We start from the raw sequence: 25,603 nt of genomic DNA, 5'->3' as shown, positions 1-25,603 counted from the left end.
CAAAACACAGTCCAAAACCAAATATTCATCAAAAAAAGCTAATGGTAGCTGTTTGGTGGTCCAGCGCTGGTATTCTCCACTACAGATTCATGAAATCTAGTCAATCAATTACCTCAGATGTCTACTGCAACCAATTGAACGACATGATGAGGATGCTTGCGATTAAGCAGCCAAGATTGCTCAACAAAGACAGGCCAATCCTCTTGCAAGACAACGCTCGACCACATGTCGCACAAACAACGCTGCTCAAACTACAGAGGCTGGACTTATAAACTCTCTATCATCCACCGTATTCACCAGACCTTGTACCAACTGACTACCACTTCTTCCAGGCTTTGGACCACTTCTTGCAAGGAAAAATATTCACTTCTCAACAAGCTGTAGAAAATACCTTTCACGATTTTATCTCCACTCACTCTCCGGCTTCTTCGCTGCTGGCATAAACAAGCTACCATTAAGACAGCAAAATTGTGTCCACAATTTAAGCACATACTTTACTTGTTCTGCTTCTTGTTTGAGATATAATAAACTAAACTTTTGATTCAAAATCAGACATTTCATATCTAATGGCCTTATATATTCTCTTAAAGTAAAAATAAATGCAAATGCTTTGCAGATAACTGCTACTCAAATCTGCTGGCTGACTACTATATTGTGATGCTTTAAGAAGCTACTTAGGCAAAAGCCAGGGTTTACTGATAAATATCACCCCAGCAATCCACAGTTTTACAATATTCCTGGTATAACCCAAGGTTAAACTAAGGATGATCTGCTATTTGTACAAGCACAGGTATTATGAAAAAGAGTACTAAGTGGCTGACCTCTGGTTTGTTGAGGAGGAAAGGGAGTAGGCAAGTGGTATTTTAATTCCATCTCTTATCAAAAAGGTCAATGCCTTCCCAACCCACTCTACCCACAGATGCACATTCCACCAATTAGAAAGTCATTTCCAATAGCAGGTTCAATTTTAAACTGCATAGACCTCTAGAGAGAATTAAGCCTTTTCAGTCATTCACACATTAGTGGAACAAACTTTTATTCCACTACAAAATCCTCCAGGCCTAAGACCTCAGTTTATCTTCTTGTGGTTCCCGAAAATACTATACTTTGCCCATGGTTAGTACTAAAATGCTGTAAGATTTAAAGTATGTCAGTGACAACAGCTACAAACAATAAAGTAAAAAGAAGCAGTATTGGTTTGCCAAAAATGATCTATTTTCATTTCTGCCAATTACACTAAATTAACACATTAACTGCCATGTGAGTTGTATTTAATTCACACTAGTTTTCAGCCTGGGGCCTCATGACGCATATATAACGTCTCTTTACCCTGGGAGCTGTGTGGTGAGCAGGCAACTCACACTGCCAGGCTGTAGCACACATGTTACGTGATGGGTGGCCCCCTGGGCAAAACTCTGCAGTTGGTTCGTGAAAATCTACTTGTTGATGTTCTTATTATTATAATTAATATTGACAATTTAATTCTAAAAACATGGATTAAATAAATAAAAGTCAATACATTTCATTTTTCTATTTGTTTACCTTTAAATTATACCTAAGCCTGACAAGTCAAGAAAAACACTTTTATCAACTATTTTTCAAATTTTCATGTTACTTTTTACGTTACTAATTTTCAAGTTTTTATATTACTTTTTTATTGAAAAACACACAGAAACAATAAAAAATAACAAATTTTTCATTAAATTAGAAAGGATCATTTTGTTTCCAAAGTTTTTATCCTATTTTTGTAATAAAACACTGTGGCCCCAAGGAAAAAAATTTTTTTTCTAGTGTGGCAGTCAATGTGTTAAGAAGAAATAGCTAAATTAAGGAGCATAAATAGAATTCAATCCTATCCATTCAAAAATAACCCCAAATTTTAGCCATTTCTTTTCTATTTGCTCTTATTGAATTCCTCTTATCTGTTGTCACATCTGTACATTCTTTGAAAATAAGTGCTTCAGGAGTTACATAAAAAGCATTACTTGAATCATTAACCTCTCTAAAAAGAAATAGTATTAAGTGTGGATGGTAATAAGCCTGATTCTCTCCCCAGTGGAAATAACAACACATCTAATTCACCAGAAATTATGCTTATTATACAAAAACTAACATAGATGCAAAGTACTAAACTGGATTTAACAAAACTGATTATAAAAAATCATTTGTGAATTATTGTGACACAGAGCAGTGTGCAAAATACTTTGTGAACTTCTGTGATGGATACAGATGTTAATAGATGAGCAAGCAGATAGGACAAGTTAGAATGACAACTAAGCTTTTAACAGTCTTCATGGTTCTGGGACTGAAATTACGTATCTGAAGAATGTTCACACACATACAATCAAATAGCAGGTAGATTCTGAATCTAAAGCACTTTTTCAGACATAGAAAAACAGAAAAAGAGCATTACTTTTTATTATTTTTATAGAAGTAGAGAGAATAAACAAATCTATATATCTGAAAATAGTATAAAATATTTCAATGTAAATACTGTCTCTATTCCCAGTTTTACTCCTTTATAACAAATTGTTAGTTGTTCTAAATATTATTTATGCAGAAGTGTACTACTATATTTTAGAATATTTGCATAGAAATATAAGGAGGAGAAAAATCTATGAAATCTGGGTAAAAATCTATAAGTTTCTGAGATGCAGTTAAAAGATTAACTGGATTCTGCAGCCTTTACTTTATGTATAACCAAGAGAAGAAAAAAAAAATTTTAATGTTTTAAATTATCCACAAACTTTCACAATAGGAAACAAGTAAGATAACACAAAGAGGTTTTAGAAAATATATACTAGTAATTTCAAGAATGGTACCCTTAAGAAATTTAATTTACTGTCCTTTCAAATGGTTTATGGAACTGTTAAGAGAGTCCCATAGATCACTAGGAGAAACAGCATAAAAAAAACACAATGTAAAAACATCCTCAAATTTCTCTTGTTCCTTTATTCTTAATTCCTTCTCCAAAGCATACCATATTCTCTAAATTAATTTTGGTGTGAAGTCTCATGATTCATGGTCACCCTAAACAGCCATTCTAAATTCTAGAGCCAGAAAACAAATGACAGAAAGTTTTTTGAAGGTTCCATTCATTTATGCCTCCACATATCCTGCTGAGGATTTAGAACTGTAACAGTCGAGGCCGGGCGCGGTGGCTCACGCCTGTAATCCTAGCACTCTGGGAGGCCGAGGTGGGCGGATCGTTTGAGCTCAGGAGTTCGAGACCAGCCTGAGCAAGAGCGAGACCCCATCTCTACTAAAAATAGAAAGAAATTATATGGACAGCTAAAAATATATATATAGAAAAAATTAGCCGGGCATGGTGGCACATGCCTGTAGTCCCAGCTACTCGGGAGGCTGAGACAGGAGGATCGCTTGAGCTCAGGAGTTTGAGGTTGCTGTGAGCTAGGCTGACGCCACGGCACTCACTCTAGCCTGGGCAACAGAGTGAGACTCTGTCTCAAAAAAAAAAAAAAAAAAAAAAAAAAAAAAAGAACTGTAACAGTCGATTCTATAGCTAGTTCATCTCTACCAATTTCCACCGTACCTTGCTGGTGCAGTTATCCTACAGATGAAAGCATTTAAAGGAAAGAACAAGAACACAAGATAAGCCTCCAAATAGAAAATAATATTTTGTTTAAATTTTAAGTCATAGAGTATGACTTCTCAGAGATGAATAAGAGAGCATTTCATTCTTTTCAGCAACTTAAGTGAGGTATTAAACTTAATTAGAGCACATAATGACAAATACTTTCTCAGCTTCTAACCTAAATAATTAAGTTCCTTATACAAAAATTGTTTTAGCTTTAGTGTTCCACTGTTAAGGAATAGGAAAAAATGAAACTATTTGAAAAAAAATATTTTTGGTCCCCAAATCAATAATATTCACCAAAGCCAAAATGCTCAAAATACTCCAACAAGTACTGTATCCGAGTTAGAAAAGATTCCATAGGAAAAGAATATTTTTTGTATAGAGATATGAAGTAAGGGAGCTCCAGTGGCACAATCAGTGCACAGTACTTACATGAAATAAGGCTCAAAAAATAAGTCACATCTTAGGTCTTCGCTCTACCTTTTACAAATCTATATTTACACCTTTTATTCTCCTGAATCTCTTTTATTTTCAGTACAAAGTCAAAATGTGTTACATCTAGTACCTTATCTGAAAAGCTCTAAAATGAGAAAGGCAAGATAACATAAAAAGGCCAAAAAAGGACATCCTAATAAACAATCATAAAATATTATCAAGTATATTTGCTCAGCAGACAAATTCATCCTTATACTGAAGTATAAAACTTACCACCTCTGCCAAGGCTGAAATGACTTTGCCCAAAGTTGTAAGAGATTTATTAATATTTGCTCCTTCCTAAAAATAAATAACAAATATGAATGAATTATGATTAATTTCTACTTCTGACACATCATATACAATATAAAATGCGTTTGCCATATGCTAGCACATTTGTTTATTTATGACCACAAGTTCTAAAAACCTCTTTTAGTCCTCAACCTTTCCTCTTTTCCACCTGATAACAGGTTTGGACCACATCCTAGCAGTCGTAAAGTATCTTCACAACATTCATGCTCCAAAACTTTACAGATGCAGCTTTCTTCCCACAACTCACGGACATGAAATTTCTGCTCTTGTGAAGCGGTATCTCTGTCAAAGTCCAACCTTATTCTAAAATCTGATATTGTATATCCTATTCCCATTACTGTCTCTTACTTCCATCTTCACAAATTCTGCCTCTTCCTCAAAAATGCAATTCAACTCTCACCATACTATGAAGTCCTCCCCAACTATTTTGTTATATAACTCATCCTTCCATTGAAGTTACAGATCAGGAATTGGCAAAATTTTTCTATAAAGGGTCAGATAAAAATAATTTTAGGTTTTGTGGGCCATATGGTCTCTGTCTCAACTCTGCCACTGCAGTGCCAAAGTAGCCACAGACGATATATAAAGGAATGGATGAAGATGTACTTCAATAAAACTTTATTTACAAAAATAGGCAGTGGGCTGGATTTGGCCCACCAGCCATAGTTTGCAAACCCATATTACAGAACATTTATTGACTAGGCCATTTACTTGGTAAAATAAATACCTTTAATCGAGTCCCTTTGGCACCAGTTGAATCAGCTCGTTCACTTCCTGCTAGATCCACCAAGCTGATTTTACTGACCTGATAAAGAACAATAACATAGGGGCAATTACAAAATAAGCAAAGCAGAAGCAGAAAACATTTATAGGCAGAAAATTTTTTAAAAGATTAAAGTATGGGCCAGGTGCGGTGGCTCACACCTGTAATCCTAGCACTCTGGGAGGCCAGAGGTGGGAGGATCACTCGAGGTCAGGAGTTCGAGACCAGGCTGAGCAAGAGCGAGACCCCCGTCTCTACTAAAAATAGAAAGAAAGTATCTGGACAACTAAAAATATATATAGAAAAAATTAGCCTGGCATGGTGGCACATGCCTGTAGTCCCAGCTACTCAGGAGGCTGAGGCAGAAGGATTGCTTGAGCCTGGGAGTTTGAGGTTACCGTGAGCTAGGGTGACGCCACGGCACTCTAGCTTGGGCAACAGAGTGAGACTTTGTCTCAAAAAAAAAAAAAAAAAAAAAAAGATTAAAGTATGGACCCTGTCTCTACAAAAAAATTTAAAAATTAGCCAAGTATGGTGGCACACACCTGCACTCCTAGCTACTGGGGAGGCTAAGGTGGAAGGATTGCCTGAGCCCAGGAGTTGGAGATTGCAGTGAGTTATGTTTGCACCACTGCACTCCAGCTTGGGTGACAAAGCAAGACCCTGTCTCTTTAAAAAAAAAAAAAAAAGGATTAAGGTATGGCAAAGACAAAACATTAGAGCTCTTAAAAAAATAAAATAGAAATATTAGAGCTCTTATTAAATATGGCACAAGAAGATAAAGACAACAAATATCACAGTCAGTTTAAAGAGCACTCACAGTGGAATGGTGGTGCATGCCTGTACTCCCACCTACTTGAGACACTGAGGTGGGAAGATTGCTTGAGCCCAGGAGTTTGAGGCTATAGTGCATTATGATCATGCCTATGAATAGCTAATGCACTCCAGTCTGGGCAACAGTGTGACACCCAGTCTCTAAAAAAAATTAAAAACAAAAACAGCATGCACAAAATTCATAGCAATTACCAGGGTTCAAAAGAAGTAACTTTAGGATTAACAAATTTTATTATAGCATATCATAAAAATATGAGACATGACAGTGATTTCCTTTATTAAAAATATATAAAACTCAACAATCCATTAAATGGCATACTAAAAATGAAGCTTTAAGCAGCTGGAACTCTCACACACTGCTGGTAGGAATATAAAATGGTACAATCACTTTGGAAAACAGTTTGGCATTTCTTAAGATGCTAAACATAAACCTACCATAAGATTCAATTATCCCACTCCTAGATATTTACCAAGAGAATGAAAACAAATGTCCACACAAAGACTTGTATACATACAAGATTGAGGCCAAAAAACGTAAAAAAAAAAAAAAGACTTGTACACAAATGTACATAGGAGCTTCTTGTAATAATCAAAAACTGGAAACAGTTTAAATGCCCATCAACAGATAAATTAATAAACACACTGTGGTGTATCTATGCAATGAAATACTCATCAGCAATGAAAAGGAACTAACTACTGATATACAAAACAACATGGATGAATCTCAAAATCATTATGTTAAGTGAAAGAAGCCATGCAAAAAATATTACATACTGTATAATTCCATTTATACAAAATTCTAGAAAATATAAACTAATATATAGTGACAAAAGGCAGATCAGGAATTATGTGGGGATTGTGGTGGAAAAAGGGATAGAGATTACACGAGGCAACTTTTCAAGGTAATAAAAATTCCCATTATCTGTATTGTAGTACTGGTTTCACAGGTGTGTACGTGTCAAACCTGATAAAATTTTACACTTTAAATGTGTAGTTTATTATATACTTCAATCATACCTCAATAAAGTTGTTAAAAAAAAAAAAAAAAAAGCTTCAGGAAAGTTTCAACAAAAGCATCCAAAATGGATTATCAAGAAAGCTATGGTCATGAGATTAACATCATTAATTTTACAGATCTAACATCATTAATTTTATAGATCTGACATCATGAAAAAAGGGTAAAAAATACTTCCACACAGAATGTTCCTTGGTGCTATTCAGATAAATACTACCTACTAAACAGCATTAATATTATAACCTCTGGCTAAGCAAGTTATTTGATCATCTACATAAGGATTATATTTTTAAAAATAATTTTCAGCTAAAAATAAACAAAAAAGTCACCAAGTAAAAGGTGATTCTGATATTTAGTGACAACAGTAGCATAAAGTCCTCATTTTACAAGGCAAAGGATCTTTTATAACTGCTAGTACAATAAATCTAACTTCAAATTTTAAAATCTAGGTGAAAGCTACTTAGGAATGTAAACAGTAGTATTCAACATATATTTTTTATTATTAACAATAATAGGCCGGGCGCGGTGGCTCACGCCTGTAATCCTAGCACTCTGGGAGGCCGAGGTGGGTGGATCGTTTGAGCTCAGGAGTTCGAGACCAGCCTGAGCAAGAGCGAGACCCCATCTCTACTAAAAATAGAAAGAAATTATATGGACAGCTAAAAATATATATATAGAAAAAATTAGCTGGGCATGGTGGTGCATGCCTGTAGTCCCAGCTACTCGGGAGGCTAAGACAGGAGGATCCCTTGAGCTCAGGAGTTTGAGGTTGCTGTGAGCTAGGCAGACGCCACGGCACTCACTCTAGCCTGGGCAACAAAGTGAGACTCTGTCTCAAAAAAAAAAAAAAAAAAAAAAAAACAATAATAAAATTGACATGTACTGACATGTATTGAGTGGCTACATGCACTTAACACTTAATCCTTTTAACAACCCTATGAGGTTGTTACAGATGGAGAAACTGAGGCATAAAGAGGTTAAGTAACTTGTCCAAGGTAATACCTGAGAAGTGGCAGAACCAGGATTCAAAGCAAACAGTCTAATTCCAAAGTCTACAATATTTAACTACTACAGAAAATGACCAATTAATAAGCAAAGGTATTTGAAGAACATGAGAACTGTTGTGGAGTTGTTTTCCAGGAATAAAACATAACATATCTGCCTCATGATTTGCTTAGACATTTAATACCATAGTAACATTATCATAGTTCATAAAAAGAAAATAGGAATACACATACCAAAGAGGGCTAATAATTGAAAGGTTCTAGTCAAGGAGAAAGGACTTTCTTCCCACAGAACTGCTTAACTGTCCTGCATAAAGTAGTTTTTGCAACTCAAAAGTTTTTCTTCTTTTTTTTTTTTTATTTTTAACTTTTTTTATTTTTTTAGAGACAGGGTCTCACTCTGTCACCCAGGCTGGAGTGCAATGGTGTGATCATAGCTCACTAAAGCCTCGAACTCCTGGACTCAAGAGATCCTCCCACCTCAGCCTCCCAAGTAGCTGGGACCACAGGCACACACTACCACACCCAGCTAATTTTTTCTTACTTAGCAGAGACAGGGTCTCACTATGTTGCCCAGGCTGGTCTCAAACTCCTGACCTCAGCAATCATCCTGCCTCAGCCTCCCAAAGTGCTGGAATTACAGGCATGAGCCACCTTACCCAGACTATTTTTTAAGTCTATCTTCTGTCTTACAATTTCTCTTAAGAACCCATGCTGAAAACTGGTGCAGGGTGGAAGAAAAATGTTAAGCAGAGGCTACAGAACACCTCCATTAAGTAAAAGAGCAACCTTCCTTCCACAAAATGTAGAGGGTGGTAAACGGGGTTTCTCCAAATCCCCATCCTTTACAACTCAAGCCCAGAGACTAAAGTTCTCCTACCTTCTCAGTGGAAAGGTTGGTCTCAGAATCATGTTTCTTCTGGGTGAAAACAATGGTAAACACAGCATGGGAACGGCTACTTGTTTCATTCATGTTGGTAGCTGCCACTGTCCTAAATAAACATAAAGATGACAATGTGACAATGGAATTCTTAGATGAGAGTAAAAATGAATGGACAGCAGACCCCACATCATGAGCATAACAATCACAAGCTATCATAGTCTTAAACTTATTCACAGATTACAAGATTGTCATTTACACAATTGCTCTCTATACTGCCTTATTTGTGAGCCCATCTAGTTACCTTTCAACCCCAAAGGTACCCTATCAGAATCATTTTTCATATTCCAGCTATTCTTTTAGAAACCACTGATGCATATAATTTTTATTCTTTATTGGTGCTTATTTATACCAGAATCAATTACTACCATAGCCACTTACATACATATAAGCATATATACACATTATATATATACTTTTATATATATATTTTACCATGACTTGATCAAAACCAAAGAAGAAAACTTAACCAAAGTTCTAACATGTTTCAGCAATGCATTGTTTTGATGAGAAGAAAGATACCTAATATGCTGAAGTCCTTACTTCTGCAGCCTAACTAAAGGATCAGAGGACTCCGCAATTAAAGCAACCTTCATAGCTATAAATATGGCCTCAAATTCTTAACCAGCAAAAAGGGGCCTCAAAATGTGCCAAAGACCTCAGTCATTAGTCTATTTCCTACCATACCTGGCCTTGTTTCCAGCATCCATGAGGTCAGCAATGTCTGTGTAGGAAGTGACTGCCAACTTCGACAAATCCTCCACATAGGGCCCAAGAAGTGGGTGTTCGCGCACACGCAAATTACCCTTGTTTTTTGGATTTAGCAAATCTCGTACTCTCTCACAGTAAATTTCCATGTAGCTTACCTACGAACCAATTAGTAAAGTAAATTAGAGGACTAGAAAAAGAAATCACATATAGTAAAAAGATTTCTTATTAAAATTTCTATGATTAGAGATCAGCAACCTTTACAAAGTGAAATGGCATGGTTCTATAGACCCTTTTATTCTATTAACATTATGCATAGACTTCACACTGCATATGTTACAACCAGCCCTCTGGCTTTCTCAGGATGGAAGAGGTAAGCGGTTTTATCTCTGGCACATACTGGCTGCTTGCCTACCTTAGGAAAAAAACATATTTTAGTAGCAATCAATTATCAATATTTTTTTAAACGTACACTGTTGTCAATAATTGAGATTTACACTGAGGTTACTCCAAGGGCTTGAAAATAAGACTTCTATCAAAAGTTAAAACCAAGGTATGATATCAATATTCCAGATCAGGGCAGAAAAAAGAGACTAGTGACTCTAAGTCTTTAAGACTGATCACATTATTACCAACTATGGACAATATATCCACAAGAAGGGGTGAGGTTGATCATCATGGAAGCTGAGGGGTGGCAGGACCTACCCAAGATTTGTCGGGGAGGAGGAAGCTTCAGACTATACACTTCAAGAACTCCCACCCCATCAACAGGACCATTCCCATCACGGCAGTGAATGCATCAGGCTATCATTTCTTGATAACCTGAGGCAATAAAACATTTAATTTATCAAATCAACTCCCCTCTCTCTAATTCTATGCTCACCAAACAACAACAGGGTTCCAACAGAGGTCTGTCCACAAAAAGATAATACACTAGTTCTGCAAATGTTGAGTATTCTCGTCTGGGTAATAGTTACTTCTCATGGGAAAGTAACAAACCAACATGTTGGTTTTATAACATCAGCCAAATGAGCTTTCTTCAAGTCTGACTTGAAAGGATGGTTCTGTTCCTGATATATCTACAAAATCAGACTTCTAAGCAAACAAGGCTCTGAACTGGGGTAAATTCACCACAACGGGCTACATTATGAGGTTTCCCAGGAATCAGACCCTTCTGTATCACTTAGCTATTCAAGCATACAGTGTTAACTTCTGCATTTCTCAACTTTAAATTTCTACAGATAAATTTTCAGAGTATCTGAAATAGAACCTTATCTCCATTTCTACTGACTTTTTTTTTCATTCAGTCTCTCATCTCACTGTATTTTTATATTGTATTTTAAAATCAGTTAAAAAGGTTGAGAACCCTGAAATAGATCTATTATGAGAGTAAACCAAAAGGAGAACAAATATCCTTTCTGACAGCAAGTTATCCTAGAAAGTGAGATGTACTTTAATCATTCTTGTGTACTTACACTTGTACATAAAATCCTGAATCCCAGGAAGATATTACATCTTTTGTCACTTTTCAGACACGTCTGAGACTAAGAGGACCCAAATAATCTGGGTAAAGGTCATGCGCTCCATTCCTTAGTCTCTGGTATGTGAATCCATCCAAAGCCAACACTATTTCCTTTATTTCTACACCAACCATTCCAGACCCCACTTGGCAAGAATCAATTCACTGAGAACCATTCTCTTCCAGACACTGTTCTGGGCACTTGGCATATGTCATTAAATAAAACAGACAAAGAGCCCTGCCCTAGGAAGCTTATATCTAGCAAAGGAGACTGAAAATGAACAAACATAAAAAATAGGTAACTTAGCATGTTAGAACATGAGTACTGTGTAAAACAGAAAATAGAGCAGGGCAAGGGAGATAAGGAGTGTGGGCGTAGAGGGCAAGCTGTACTATTAAAAAAGGTGGTCAAGGTAAGCCTCATTGAGAGGGTGAGATTTGAGCAGACTTCAAGGAGGTGAGAAACTCAGACATCCAGGGGAAGAACATTTCAGGCAGAAGGAAAAGTAAATGTAAAGCCTCTGAGGCAAGAACGTTTCTGGTATGTTCTAGAAATAGCAAAAAAGCCAGCGTGGTAGAGCAAAGAGGAAGAGAAGTGGGAGAGGCAGTTAGAGCGTCCCGCAAATGTGGCAAGGAACTAGTAAGCCTATGAATTCTGACTAACGTGAAAGAAAATGGCATCTTGTTTTATTATCTATAAGCTCAAAAATTCTATCATCTGATTCAAAAAAGAAGAGTTATAAGATGAGACAATCTATTTAGAAAATTCATTTTAACATAAAATATTCTTAGAGCAGCACATTCTTCTTTTGGTGTATGAGAGTCACAAGACAGAATTTTAAAATTTATAAATCTGTGCAACACTTTATAGGTAAAGAAAAAAACAAAAGCAACTAAATGGATCAACTAGGAATTGTATAAGTCCTATAGAAAATCAAAACACACACGAAAAAAAACCACCAAAAAACAAATAACTAGAGTTTGCTTAAAAAGCAGCTTAATTTTTCAGAACAACAGGCTCATGTTAATGGAACACTTTAGTAATTTCAGTTACTATGAATGAAATTGAATACAGAAAAAGGGCCTCTGTGTGTGTGTTTTAAACAATACCTTCACAAAGCACACACAAAAAGAAGGGAATGTTTATCAAACTAATGCATATAAAGTAATTTCATGAATGTTTTCATGAAAGAGACAGGGTGAACACTGGATACAGAATAATTTTCCAAGTTTATAAGCAATTATAAGGGGGGACAATTTAATTAAGTATATTTTTTAAAACATATGCCTGATAAAAATCATTATTAACAATATTATAGGAGACGGCACAGTCATGATTTGGAGCCATTTAAAAGTAATGTTTGAGGGACCTCTGATTTCAACTCATGGCTGTACTCACCTCTACAGAGTAGGACATTTCTTCATTACAGTTGTCATTGATTTTCTCAAATAGTTCTTCACATAACTAGGGAAGCAAAATGAGAGAGGCATGAATAGCACAAATAAGAGTACTAAGTGAGCTATGACTGCAAAATGAATTTGTGAGGCCCTCTTTCTCTTTCTCTCTCAAAATACGAATGTCATAAACACCAAGGTATGATTAATGCTTTGAATAAAATACAGTCACGCACTACATAATGAAGTTTCAGTCACTGACAGACCACATATATGACGATGGCCCCATAAGATTATAACTGAGCTGAAAAATTCCTATTGCCTATCAACGTCTTGATGATTCTGATCCTGTATGGGCCTAGGCTAATGTATATGTTTGTCTTAGTTTTTAACAAAAAAGTTTAAAAAGTAAAAAAACAAAAATCTTAATTTAAAAATAGAAAAAAGCTTATAGAATGAGGATACAAAGTAAGAAAATAGTATTTTTGTACAACTGTACAATGTGTTTATGTTTTAAAGTATTATTAAAAAAAGTCAAAAAGTTTAAAAAAATTAAAAGTTTATAAAATAAAAAAGTTACAGTAAGCTAAGGTTAATTTATTATTGAAGAAAGAAAAGGTTTTTAATAAATTTGGTGTAGCCTAAGTGTACAGTGTTTATAAAGTCTGCAGTAGTGCACAATAATGTCCCAGGCCTTCACATGCATTCACCACTCACTGACTCACCTAGAGCAACTTCCAGTCTTCATGGAACTTGCCCTATACAGGAGTACCATTTTTTATCTTTTATAACATATTTTTGCTGTACCTTTTCTAAGTTTAGGTATGTTTAGATACATAAATACTTTCCATTGTGTTACAACTGCCTACAGTATTCAGTACAGTAGTGTGTTGTGCAGGCTTGCAGCCTAGGAGCAACAGGCTAAACCACATAGCCTAGGTGTGTCATAGGCTGTACCATCTAGGTTTGTGTAAGTACACTATGATGCTTGTGTAAGTATACTATGATGTTTGCACAATGACAGAATTGCCTAACGACTCATGACACGTTTTTCAGAATGTATCCCCATCGTTAAGCAAAGCATGACTGTGAAAGTAAAACTTTAAATATACTCTTCTCATCTAATCTTTATTCTCCCTCAACAATAGTGCCACAGTACTGCTTCCTTAGCTTCTAAGGAAAGCCATGTTTAGGGGAAGAGGAGGAATAACATAGGGGAGTTATGTCATAGGCACATTTAATTTACATGAATTCAATTCTCCTCATACTATACTAGAGTAATTGTGACTCTACAATCAGTATTACTGCAGTAGTAAAACTGCCATTAAACTATATTTTGCACACATGTTACTTCTGTTATATAAAATTCATTATATATTATCAGTTACAATACGCATTATAAATTTAATCACACATAGAATTTATACTATTAGGAAGAGGTAAAGGAAGGTATTTTCAGAAATAATTATGACTATAAAATTTCTCCTTTACCATTGTCTTAAGACTGCCTCCTTACATGAGATGCTACTCTACTACAAAATAACATTTTTAACAGAAAACACTAATTTTTCTAGATTAGGAAAATTATAAATTTCATCCTCCTTACCCCTTGAATTTCTTATTTAAAATATGTGATTTTTAACAAAAGCAATTAATAAAAATCCTACTAAGTTTTCATTCACTATAGTTTTAGTATTAAGGCGATCATACATTATAATGACAATCATACATTAAGGCAATATATATTCTGAAAATGAACTATATGTTCATGATTTTCTACAAGTTGAAATAGAACTTAAAATATACCATAACTAGCAATTTCTAAAAATCATCTTTTTCAAAAAAACTGCTTTTGCATTAAAATAAAGTACTTCACAATTCTACTAGAAAGAGGTACATATGTAATTATATAAGAACTCCAATAATAAACAAATTAAAAGGAAAGGAAGGAGAAACTAAGTGTGGTGACGAGGTAAAACAAACCCGGCCATTTGGCATAACTTGCTATACTCTACAATCATTCACTGCTGAAGTATCACATAGTGATAAAAGCAAAGACTCCAGAACTACCTTGCCTGCATTTGGATCCTGGCCCTGCCACTTACTTGGGCAATTGAAATGACCTCTCTGTGCCTCGGTTTCCTTGTCTGTAAAATGGTCACATGAAGAGGATCAGATGAGCCAATATTTGTGAAGAGCTTAGACCTGTGCTTGGCACGTAGTACTGCATGTTTTCTCTTAATTAGTATAATTATTGATATTACTATATACAAAGAAGGACAATTCCCAAACACACGTCTTTTTTTTTTTTTTAGACAGAGTTTTGCGCTGTTGCCCAGGCTAGAGTGTAGTGGCATCATTATAGTTCACTGCAGCCTCCAACTCCTGGCTCAAGCAATCCTTCTACCTCAGCCTCCAGAGTAGCCGTGACTACAGGCGTACGCCACCATGCCTGGCTAATTTTTCTATTTTTTTTGTAGAGATGGAGCCTAGCTGTGTTGCTCAGTCTGGTCTCAAACTCCTGGCCTTAAGTGATCCTCTCACCTCAGCCTCCCAAAGTGCTGGGATTATAAGCGTGAGCCATCATGCCTGGCCTAGACATAAATTTTCAATAGAAAATGTTCAATTTTTTTCTGAAAATTTCCTAATCTTTATTAATAATTAAGCATTTAAATCATATAGCTGAATTCAATGTTATAGTCCAATAATCTATCAGGAAAACCAGCTACTTTGTGTATTTTATTCTCAGAATACAGAGATGGTAACATTAGGTCTATAGTAAAAGAACACTTTAAAATTAACCCCAAATATCATTAATAAAAGCAAACTACATTCCTTGCTCTTGACAGTGGGTAACAAAAAACAGAAAAAAAAAATTTAAAAAAAGCAAACTAAAATCCTGTTATAAAAAAATGAAATTCCTTCTAAATACCTATGGCAGGACTCTTCTTCACTCCCAAACAATAAAAGATCAAAATTAATATCAACTGCTCTTAAAAAAATGAAATCTCAGACTATTCAAAGTTTAAAGTGATAGTATTAAATTATTAAGATAAAATGAAAGTATCTCCAAATAAAGCTATCAAGCTATCAATAAAAACAGAAATAATCACAATCTTTAGAGGTGATCTATATATGGAATTTGAAAAAAATCAGATCAACATCATTCACTGTGTGTCCCCAGGATTCAAAAGAGAGCTCTATGAAGCTGGCAACTGTTTTCAGAAGGTAAAATAATATGGGCATATGGCAAAATCTTCACAGAACATTGACTTTCCCACCTTTAAAGACAGACATGTGTATATGTTGATGTTTTCCCCTCAACTGAGAGCCTCTCTGAAGCAAAGGAACAGGCTGCTCATCTGTGTGCCTCACATTTATTCAGTCCCTGAATAAATGTTTGCCAAGTAAAAATAATTGTTAAAGCCATTTAAGATTAAGAGTAATGACGAACACAAGTTTTTCATTGTCTTGTTTTTTACCTGGGGAATGATGCCAGCCTGGCTTTCTTCTTGTTTACCCATCATTGTATAAGATTTCCCAGCACCAGTCTGCCCATAGGCAAAAATACAGACATTATATCCCTCAAAGGCATGTAAGAGCATTTCCTTTCCAATGTCATTGTACACACGGTTTTGAGATGCAAAACAGGGATCTTCCGGCTGTAAAGATTAAAAGGAGAAATAGATGGCATTTTATTCATATTTTTTTCTGTACTTATTTGATTACTTCCATAATAAACAAAAGTGTCTGGAATCATAAGTCCCCTAAAAAATACTATACTTTTTTTTTTTTTTTTTTTTTTTAGTAAACAGGGTCTCATTATGTTGCCCATGCTGAAGTTCAGTGGCTAGTCACTGGTGCTATCATCGCACACCACAGCCTCGAAGTCCTGGGCTCAAGTGATCCTCCCGCCTCAACCTCCTGAGTAGCTAGGAATACAGGTGTGCACCACCGCACCTGACTGACTGTCTACTTTTTAAGTCTCCCATACACATAGTTTATTTTTCTCATTAAACACACATGCACGCACGCACGCACGCATGCGCACACACACACACTATTAGAGTCATCCACGTCAGCCACACATAAAAATATCTGCATGAAATTATCTGGCATGATTATCTGACATTTCACTTCCTATAATCTTAAAAGTATCACTTCTTCATTCAGAGAGAGCTCCAAGAAGATTTTCTTAGTAGAAAAATGGGAATAAAAGATCAAAGGTCAAGTCCCACATATAAAAACACTTGTTTGAACTCACTCCAGCTAATGTGGCTATTTCTCAATAAACACGGCTTTCAGTGAAGAATGTTTCCAATTCCTTTCACAGGCCGTTCCCTTGACAATTATGCTTTGCCAATACTTTAAAATATCTCCTATTCCCCAATACAAAACAGGAAAAACAAAAACACATAACAAAGAGAGGCATGATGCAAACGCAGCTCTAGTTCGGGTACAATCCCCAGAAGCAGCAAGACTCAGGGCCCTGCGCTGAGTAAGGGTACTGTGAAGGGCCCTGTTCTACACTTGCCGAGATGCTGGGAACCCTTTGTTTTCCTCGTGGACCTGCAGGTTCCTTCAAAATGTTCAAAACTCATATTGTTCTATTACAATTTTAAAGAACAAGTAGTATCACCGTAGTCATTCCAATCTTGCCAGCCATTCCCTCAAAATACAACTTAAAATCGACAATATAATAAATAATCTTTAATTGGTACTTCCTAAGATCCATAGGTACAATAATGTTCATAATGAGAATCTTCAGATATAGATAAATACGTCCTCAAGAGATGTCTATATGGGCATAAATTTGGTGTAGCTTCACTATAAATTTGGTATAAATTAAATCAGTTTTACATGTATGCATATGTATGTGCATAAAGTTTCCATCAACCAAGACATTTTATTAAGGAAAATACTTTATTCTTCAGATAGTATTCACTATATCAAAAGATGAAATCATGCTAGACCACGCTTAAAAAGCAAGACTTGGACACGCTCTGGTGAAGAGAAAAGACAAACAGGAAAGGAAAGGGTCGTCAGGAGATGGTGGCACACTGCACCACGACTGCACTCACCGAGGTGTGAGACCAGTAGGAGTAGTCGAAGCTGAAGGACTTTGGAGCTTCCTTTGGGTTCTTTGGGTTAATAATACCTAGAAGATGAAAATGTTTAATTTTATCAGCCACTCAGTTACAAGTTCTTTAAACATGATGTGATGTTATATGTTCAAAACATCCAAATCAGAAAATACATACCACTGAATCTGAACAGGGTAATCAAGAAACATTTGTGTACATAATCACACTTTGAAGAGGTAATTTACATGTGGAACTTGAAAAAAAATCAGACCAACATTCACTGGGTATTACCAGTATTCAGAAGAGAGCTTGATATAAAGTAGAGGCTCAGTAAATATTCTGTGACTGAACGTTTGTCTTCCTTAGGTAAGTTAGCAGCCAAAATTTGGAAGTGGGCCACATTACTATTTCAAAGTACCTCATAAGGCTTGAAATATTTCAACACATCAGAAATCAAACCCAGAAAATCACTCAATTTGAAACAAACTCTTTTTAAAGATCTTAATATCTATTGCAGAAAAGCATTTGGCAATGAAGCATTCACTACAAAGATAGTCTTATTTCTGAAATTCACAGATGACAATAACAAATATGTAAGTTATCACGTATATGTATGTGTATATATGTATATATGTGTATATAGTAGAATCACAGACTATTAAGCCATCCGTAGAATGTTATAAACAGCAAAATTACTTTTTGACTGAAAAGCATAAAGCCTCACTGCCCATATTAAAAGTGATTTTTTGTGTAATTAATCCAGTCACATTATACTTCAGGGACAGACTGTGAATGCTGAAGCTTAATCTCTCTCCCTTACTCATACACACAAAGATTTAGCTCCTTATATTTCACATGGAACAGAATCTTTATAATGTGGTCATAAAATGTCAAAGACTGGACATCTCAACCAATCCACTTCTCTAAGGCTGGGCCACATCCCAGGCTATCAGTGAGATCAGGATTAAAAAATAAATCTCCCTCAGACAGCTGCTGCTCAGGACGCAAATAGCAACAGTTGCTACAGTGCTTAGTTCTCTTGCTGGATTCCACTGGGTATAGTCATACACTTATGTTCCAACCTCAAATGCTGACAGAGTATTAATAAGGCTCGCACTGCACATAGTCATGTGACGAGGAGACATAGTTCTAGAAAGAACATCTCCCCACACACAAATAGCAATCTAAGCAAAGAACTGTACTTCTAACCAAAGGATACTAAATACAAGATTTAAATAACAACAAACATTCATGGAACACTTACTCTGACCCTAGTACTTTCTGTCTACTAACCTATTTAATGCTCCCAACCATACAATGAGACAGATGTTTTTTATTATTCCCATTTTACAAATAAAGAAAACATTATAGAGAGGTTAAACTTATCCATGGCTACAGAGCTAGCTAGTGGCAGATCCAGGATGTGAACTTGGAGTCTGGCTCCAGAGCTCACACTCTTAGCCAAGACACCATCACTTAAATGCTTATTCCCCACACACAGTGTTACAAGGCAAAAGGCAGTTCAGGCATTTTTATGGACATGCGTTTGCATCTGTAAAAGTATATGGTCAACCTACTGAAATGATACCAAAGGTATTGTTTAAAACTCTCTTTATTCATTTAAAAGTGGGAACTATGAGGTTTATAGTTCCTAAAAGAGGAAAGACCACACACACACACACACACACACACACACGCTACCAAGAAAATGGTAATTAGTGTCACACTGCATGAGCCAGATTCATGTTTCAGTGGCTCAGTGTAAGAACAATGTCAAAATATAGGGGTATGCCCTCTGAAGTTGTCTTCACCACTTAAAAACACGGTTACAGTAAACACTTATAGCCTCTGGGAAATTTGCTGTCACAAACTTTAAGCCATTATTTCATTCAACCTTTTAGCTACCAATTCTGCCAAGAACAACTTAAGGAAGGACTAGTTCTCAGATCTCATCCCTTTGTTCTATTTTCTCCAGGAAAAAAAAAAAAAAAACCCGACACCAATGAGATAACTTCCGCAATTCCCACAAGAGATCCTTTTCCTATTCCTCAAAATTCCCTTCTCCCAGATCTCTGAAGCTTCTGAAACTAGTAAATTTCCCTAACTTATAGCTTCAAAACCAAGATATTTTTTAAATAACTACCTCTTATCAATAACAAAAATCTTTTTAACATGAATAAGTTAAAATACAATTTTCAAGAGCTATTTATATAATAGTTTTGTGAAACAAGTTAAATTTACCCACAATATTTAAAAGATTTCCATTAGCAAATGAAAGATACACACACATACACACACACACACAATACTTTAGAACAAAGCAAAAATTCAATATTGTTGTTACCTCTTTCGGGGGGGGGGCATAGTGGGGACTTCAGAAAGTGGTGGTAATTTCTATATCTTAAGTTCTATATCTGTACTACAGGGTTGTTTATTTTATTCTTTATATTTACATATACATTGTATTAGCCTGAACATATAAAATATTTCCTATTAAAAAATTTTAAAGCTCTACACTTGTAAGTGAAAAAAAATTTTATAAGGATAAAATAGTAATGAGAGCACTTGAGCTCATCAGGACCCTCTAAAGCCCATAAACTCTACCATTACTTCCATGGTCGATGAATTAGTGCTTTCAAATAACGTCAAAGGATATTTCTTTCTGAATTAATAATGGTTGGGACCTAACTCACTTCCTCTAACTCAGCTAAGAAACAGGATGTTTCCAAACATTAAAGGGGGGGAAGGGCAGTACTTGTAATAAAATATAGGATTTGCAATAAAGGACCAGCATCAGTACCTACATATTGGTATCTTTTAATGCTGTAAATATACGAAGAATAATTCAGAAATATATTTAGATGTTTTTGTGACCTTGAATATTACTGTGCTTTTATGTCCTAAGACTGAGGTAATACCTAGTTTGCAGTATTAAATGAGTGAAGCACTATGCAAATGTTAATTTAAAAAAAAATAGGTATTTTATCTTCTTTTAAACTCAATATTTAGAAAGTATAATATTCCATTTGGTCTTTAAACTAAAGGAGGAAAGTTCACTAATTAATAAAGTAAGCTAAAGCATAATACAGGAATTCTGTTTCTTGGCAAGAGTCAAAGTACCACATTTGGCTCCTTTCTTAGATGTGCCAACAAATCTCGGGTGCTCCTATCACATCACAGATCCCATAAGTACGTGGACCATGCGTTACAGATCCCCTACACCAAACTCAGATGAATGTCCTCTAAATGTCATCTACAATTTTAATTTAATCCTATACCATTTTCATGAACATAAAGAGAAAAACAAGGCCAGAGCCAGTGGCTCACGCCTGTAATCCTAGCAATCAGGGAGGCCAAGGCGGGAGGATCATTGAGGTCAGGAGTTCGAGACCAGCCTGACCAAGAGCCAGACCCCTGCTTCTACAAAAAAAAAAAAATAGAAAAATTAGCTGGGCACAGTGGTGTGTGCCCATAGTCCCAGCTACTCAAGAGGCTGAGACAGGACGATCGCTTCAGCCCATGAGTTTGAGGTTGCAGTAAGCTACCACGACCCCACTGCACTCTACCCAGAGTTATACAGTGAGACTGTCTCAAAAAAAAAAAGAGAGAGAGAAAAGAAAACAAAAACAAAACAGCATATAACTGTGCAATATGTACATAAAATACCAGTATATTTTACAAAATTTCACAGAAAGAATAGAGGGAGAATTGTATTACTGAAAAACTCGGCAACAATTAACACAGTGGTTCTTATATCACGGTGAACTGAGCTAAAAATACAGTGTGCAGAACTTCTCATTTGTTTCTCAGAAAGCATGCACATAAGAATGGAATTATAATAACACATTCAATATATAAACCATATTTTCACCAACAAAAAAGCTGTGACAAACGTAGTACCCACCCCCAGGGTCATGTGTAATCAGCATGTAGGCTTTGTCTAGGACAAGTTACCACTTTCCCTGCAAGGAATGGACTCCAGGAATATTTTTGAGGATTGGAATCACAATATAACTCTACTTTAAGTGTTGTAGACTTCATATTGCTTTATTTCCTATAAAACTACCTTTTCGTGCTGATTTTCAAGGCCCCTTTCAAACCTTCGGTGCCTAAAGCCTCCTTTTCAATCTAGGTTTCTCTGGACAGTGTACTCCAGACCTGGACCCACCCCCACAAGCAACTTTCCACAGATGATGTGGGAGTCATCTTTGCCTTTCTTCTCTCACCCTCTACATCTGATCTTCCCTGTTCATTCTACTTTCAAAATAAATTCAGGAGGCTGGGCATGTAATCCCAGCACTTTGAGAGGCCCAGACAGGAGGATCGCTTGAGGCCAGGAGTTCAAGACCACCCTGGGCAACACAGAGACACCCCCGTCTCCACAAAAAATTTAAAAATTAGCTGGGTGTGGTGGGGCATACCTGCAGTCCTAGCTACTTGGGAGGCTAAGGCAGGAGGATCGCTTGAGTCCTAGAATCCGAAGTTATAGTGAACACATGATTGCACCACTATACTCCAACGTGGATGACAGACCAAGACCCTGTCTCTAAAAAAAAAAAAAGCGTGTGTGTGTGTGTGGACCCCTCAGCTTCTCACCACCACCATCATTTCTATCCTGGTCCACGCCTCCACTTCTCACTTGGATGATACAACACCCCTTAACCAAGCTACGGAGGCTGGACTGGAGAAGGGCATGAGTGGAATTGCACAGTCCAGATTACATAGAAAAAACACATCAACCACTTCAGAATGTTTGGGAACTTTGCTCGCCATTTGTATAATACAATTACTCCCAAGAGAATTGCATCTGGCATCAGTAATCCATAAGTCCCAGTATGTGGTATATGCAGGGGCAGGGAAAGAAATGGGTTCATTCCTACATCAAAATCACTGCTTCTCTTGATCCAAGACTGAACTTTGTCTTACAATTTGACTCAATAGTCAATGATCAAAAGGAGAGTAGACCTAGAAAAAAAATAATAATTTAGGTGATAAAATATGAAATGTCCGATTTTGAATCAAAAGTGTATTTTATCTCAAACAAGCAGCAGTACAATTAAGCAAAGTATGCACCTAAACTATCGACACAGTTTTGCCATCTTAATGGTAGCTTGTTTATGCCAGCAGCAAAGAGGCCTGGAGAGCAAGCAGCGATAAAATCACGAAAGGCATTTTCTACAGCTTGTTGAGAATTAGTATTTTTCCTTTCAAGAAGTGGTCCAAAGCCTGGAAGAAGTGGTAGTCAGTTGGCGCAAGGTCTGATGAATACAGTGGATGACAGAGAGTTTCCAAGTCCAGCTGCTACAGTTTGAGCAGTGCTCTTTGTGTGACATGTGGTAGAGCGTTGTTTCACAAGAGGATTGGCCTGTCTATTGACCAATCTCAGCTGCTTAATCGCAAGCATCCTCATCATTTCACCCAACTGGTTGCAGTAGACATCCACTGTAATTGATTGACCAGGTTTCATGAAGCTGCAGTGGAGAACACCAGCGCTGGACCACCAAACAGACACCATTAGCTTTTTTTGATGAATATTTGATTCTGGACTGCGTTTCAGCACTTCATCTTTATCCAACTATTGTTCTGATGCTTTCAATTGTCAAAAAGAATCCATTTTTCATCACACATAATAATACGGTGAAGAAATGGTTCACTTGTATGTCATGACAGCAAAGAAAGGCAAGCTTCAAGATGTTTATCTTCTCATGCTCGTTTAATTCATGCGGTACCCATCTATCCAGCTTCTTTACCTTACCCATTTGTTTCAAATGGTCCAATACTGTTGGAAGAGTAACGTCAAACCTTGCTGCTAATTCACACGTAGGTTAAAACGGATTCATTTCCACTACAGCTTTCAGCTCATCATTATCTACCTTGGTCGTAGGTCTCCCGCATGGCTCATTTTCAAGATTAAAATCACTATAACAAACCATCTAGGTGTTCATTAGCCACATCCTTCCCAAACACTTCATTGATGTTTTTAGTTGTCTGCTCTGCTTTGGCTCTACAACAGAACTCATATTTGAAAATGGCATGATTTTTTACTTATCCATGGTTTTACAAAAATTCCTCTAAAAAAAAATGTGAACGATAATCACAAGCCAAAACATGAGTTTGAAAGACTGAGGATGTACCATCACAATAAAAATAAAACAAAAAGTGCCACAGTGAAATGTCAGAGATAGCAACTGTCAAACTTAGTACGTAAGGAAATTGGACATTTCATACTTAATAACCTAATAGTTCTAGAAGACATTTTCAAAAAGTTTACCTAGAATACTATTACACAAAGGTTTTAATGACACCCCCACCCCCAAGTATTCAATATTATCCCAGGTTCACCTATAACTTGAGCATGTAATAAAGTCTGTAAGCCTCAATTTTCTTATCTACAAAATAGGCACAATAATAATAGTGCCTAACTTTATAGAACTATTGTTGAGGATTAATGACTAATCTATATTAAGTTTTAGTTCAGGGCCTAGCACAAAGCAAATGTTCAAAATAGTCTTTCATTCAACAAATACTTGAGGCCGGGCGTGGTGGCTCACGCCTGTAATCCTAGCACTCTGGGAGGCCGAGGAGGGTGGATCGCTCAAGGTCAGGAGTTCAAGACCAGCCTGAGCAAGAGCGAGACCCCGTCTCTACTAAAAATAGAAAGAAATTATCTGGCCAACTAAAAAATATATATAGAAAAAATCAGCCAGGCATGGTGGCACATGCCTGTAGTCCCAGCTACTCGGGAGGCTGAGGCAGTAGGATTGCTTAAGCCCAGGAGTTTGAGGTTGCTGTGAGCTACGCTGACCCCACGGCACTCACTCTAGCCAGGGCAACAAAGCGACACTCTGTCTCAAAAAAAAAAAAAAAAAAAACACACAAATACTTGAGTGTTTACCATGCCCCAGAATTTCAGATATCTAGTTAAAACAAGTCCTTGCCTTCATGGAGCTTACATTCTAATGAGGGAGTCTGATAATTAATAGAAATAGTTCAATGTTGGAAAGAAAAATAAAGCACAGTTAGGAGATAAAAGACGACAGTGGAAGTGGTAGAGGTGGCTATTTTAGATAACAGCCGGTAGGTTGCTACCTTTGAGGAGGTGATATTTGAACAGAGACCTGAATGAAGTTTAAGGAACAGCAAGACCACAGTGCAGCTAAAGGGGTAAGCAACGATGAAATGTGAAATCAGATAGCTAGCCAGAGGCCAAAATCTGTGGGGCTTTGTGACCAAGGTGAGGATTTTTAGTTTTATTACAAAAGTGATAGGAAGCCACGAACGGGGTGACATGATCTGATTTACATTTCAAAAATATGAATTGCTACGGCATGGGAATAAAGGCAGAAGCAGAGAGACAGGAAGCTATTGCAGTACCGATGTGGACTGGAGTAGAAATGGCAAAAAGTAATTGGATGCAGGACACATTGTGAAGGCAAAATTGACAGGACTTATTGATGGACTGCATGTAGCCTGTGAGAAAAAGGGAGAAGGCAAGAGTAACTCCAATATTTTTGGTCTGAGAAACTAAAAAAATGGGTAAGAATGAAGGAGGAGACACTTCGGGTGAGCAGGGAGGAAAAAAAGAGCTCTATTTAGGACATGTTGAATTTGAGATGCTTCTTAGGCCTTCAAGAAGAGTTAAGTTACCAGCTGGGTAGACAAGTCTAGACTTCTACAGAGAGGTCCAGACTGGAGAAAGAGTTTGGGAGTCACCATCATCTGCATGACATTGAAAGCTTTGGAACTAGATGAAATCACCTAGGGGGGTTGTCTTCTCTGGACAGAAAGAGATCTAAGGACAAAGGCCTTGTACACATTTAACCCAAGGGCTGAGAATGGCCTAGGACAGCAGTCCCCAACATTTTTGGCACCAGGGACCAGTTTCATAGAAGACAATTTTTCCTTAGGGGTGAGGAGGGCGTGGGAAGCACAGAGCTCAGGCAGTGACGTGGAGTGG

At 36.7% G+C, this 25,603-nt stretch overlaps 1 protein-coding gene across 2 annotated transcripts in view; it reads right to left on the bottom strand.

Moving 5' to 3' along the window:
- The window catches only part of KIF1B (kinesin family member 1B), a 148,900-nt gene that overhangs the window by 95,760 nt on the left and 27,537 nt on the right, over nt 1–25,603 (bottom strand). The window contains exons 3-10 of one of the 2 annotated variants that reach the window (XM_069479325.1): nt 17,644–17,720; nt 16,045–16,224; nt 12,567–12,632; nt 9,628–9,806; nt 8,881–8,992; nt 5,112–5,189; nt 4,307–4,372; nt 3,554–3,571 (exon numbers count right to left, since the gene is read on the bottom strand). In XM_069479325.1, coding sequence (XP_069335426.1) covers nt 3,554–3,571; nt 4,307–4,372; nt 5,112–5,189; nt 8,881–8,992; nt 9,628–9,806; nt 12,567–12,632; nt 16,045–16,224; nt 17,644–17,720 — 776 coding nt within the window. The remainder of the gene's footprint in view (nt 1–3,553; nt 3,572–4,306; nt 4,373–5,111; nt 5,190–8,880; nt 8,993–9,627; nt 9,807–12,566; nt 12,633–16,044; nt 16,225–17,643; nt 17,721–25,603) is intronic. The other variant, XM_069479326.1, reaches the window with a different exon arrangement.

This window comes from Eulemur rufifrons, chromosome 8 (assembly GCF_041146395.1).
Source record: "Eulemur rufifrons isolate Redbay chromosome 8, OSU_ERuf_1, whole genome shotgun sequence".
In the NCBI taxonomy this organism is placed as follows: Eukaryota; Metazoa; Chordata; class Mammalia; order Primates; family Lemuridae; genus Eulemur; species Eulemur rufifrons.
The sequence above is the reverse complement of the archived record's forward strand: the minus strand, read 5'-3'. Positions and strand labels throughout refer to the sequence as shown.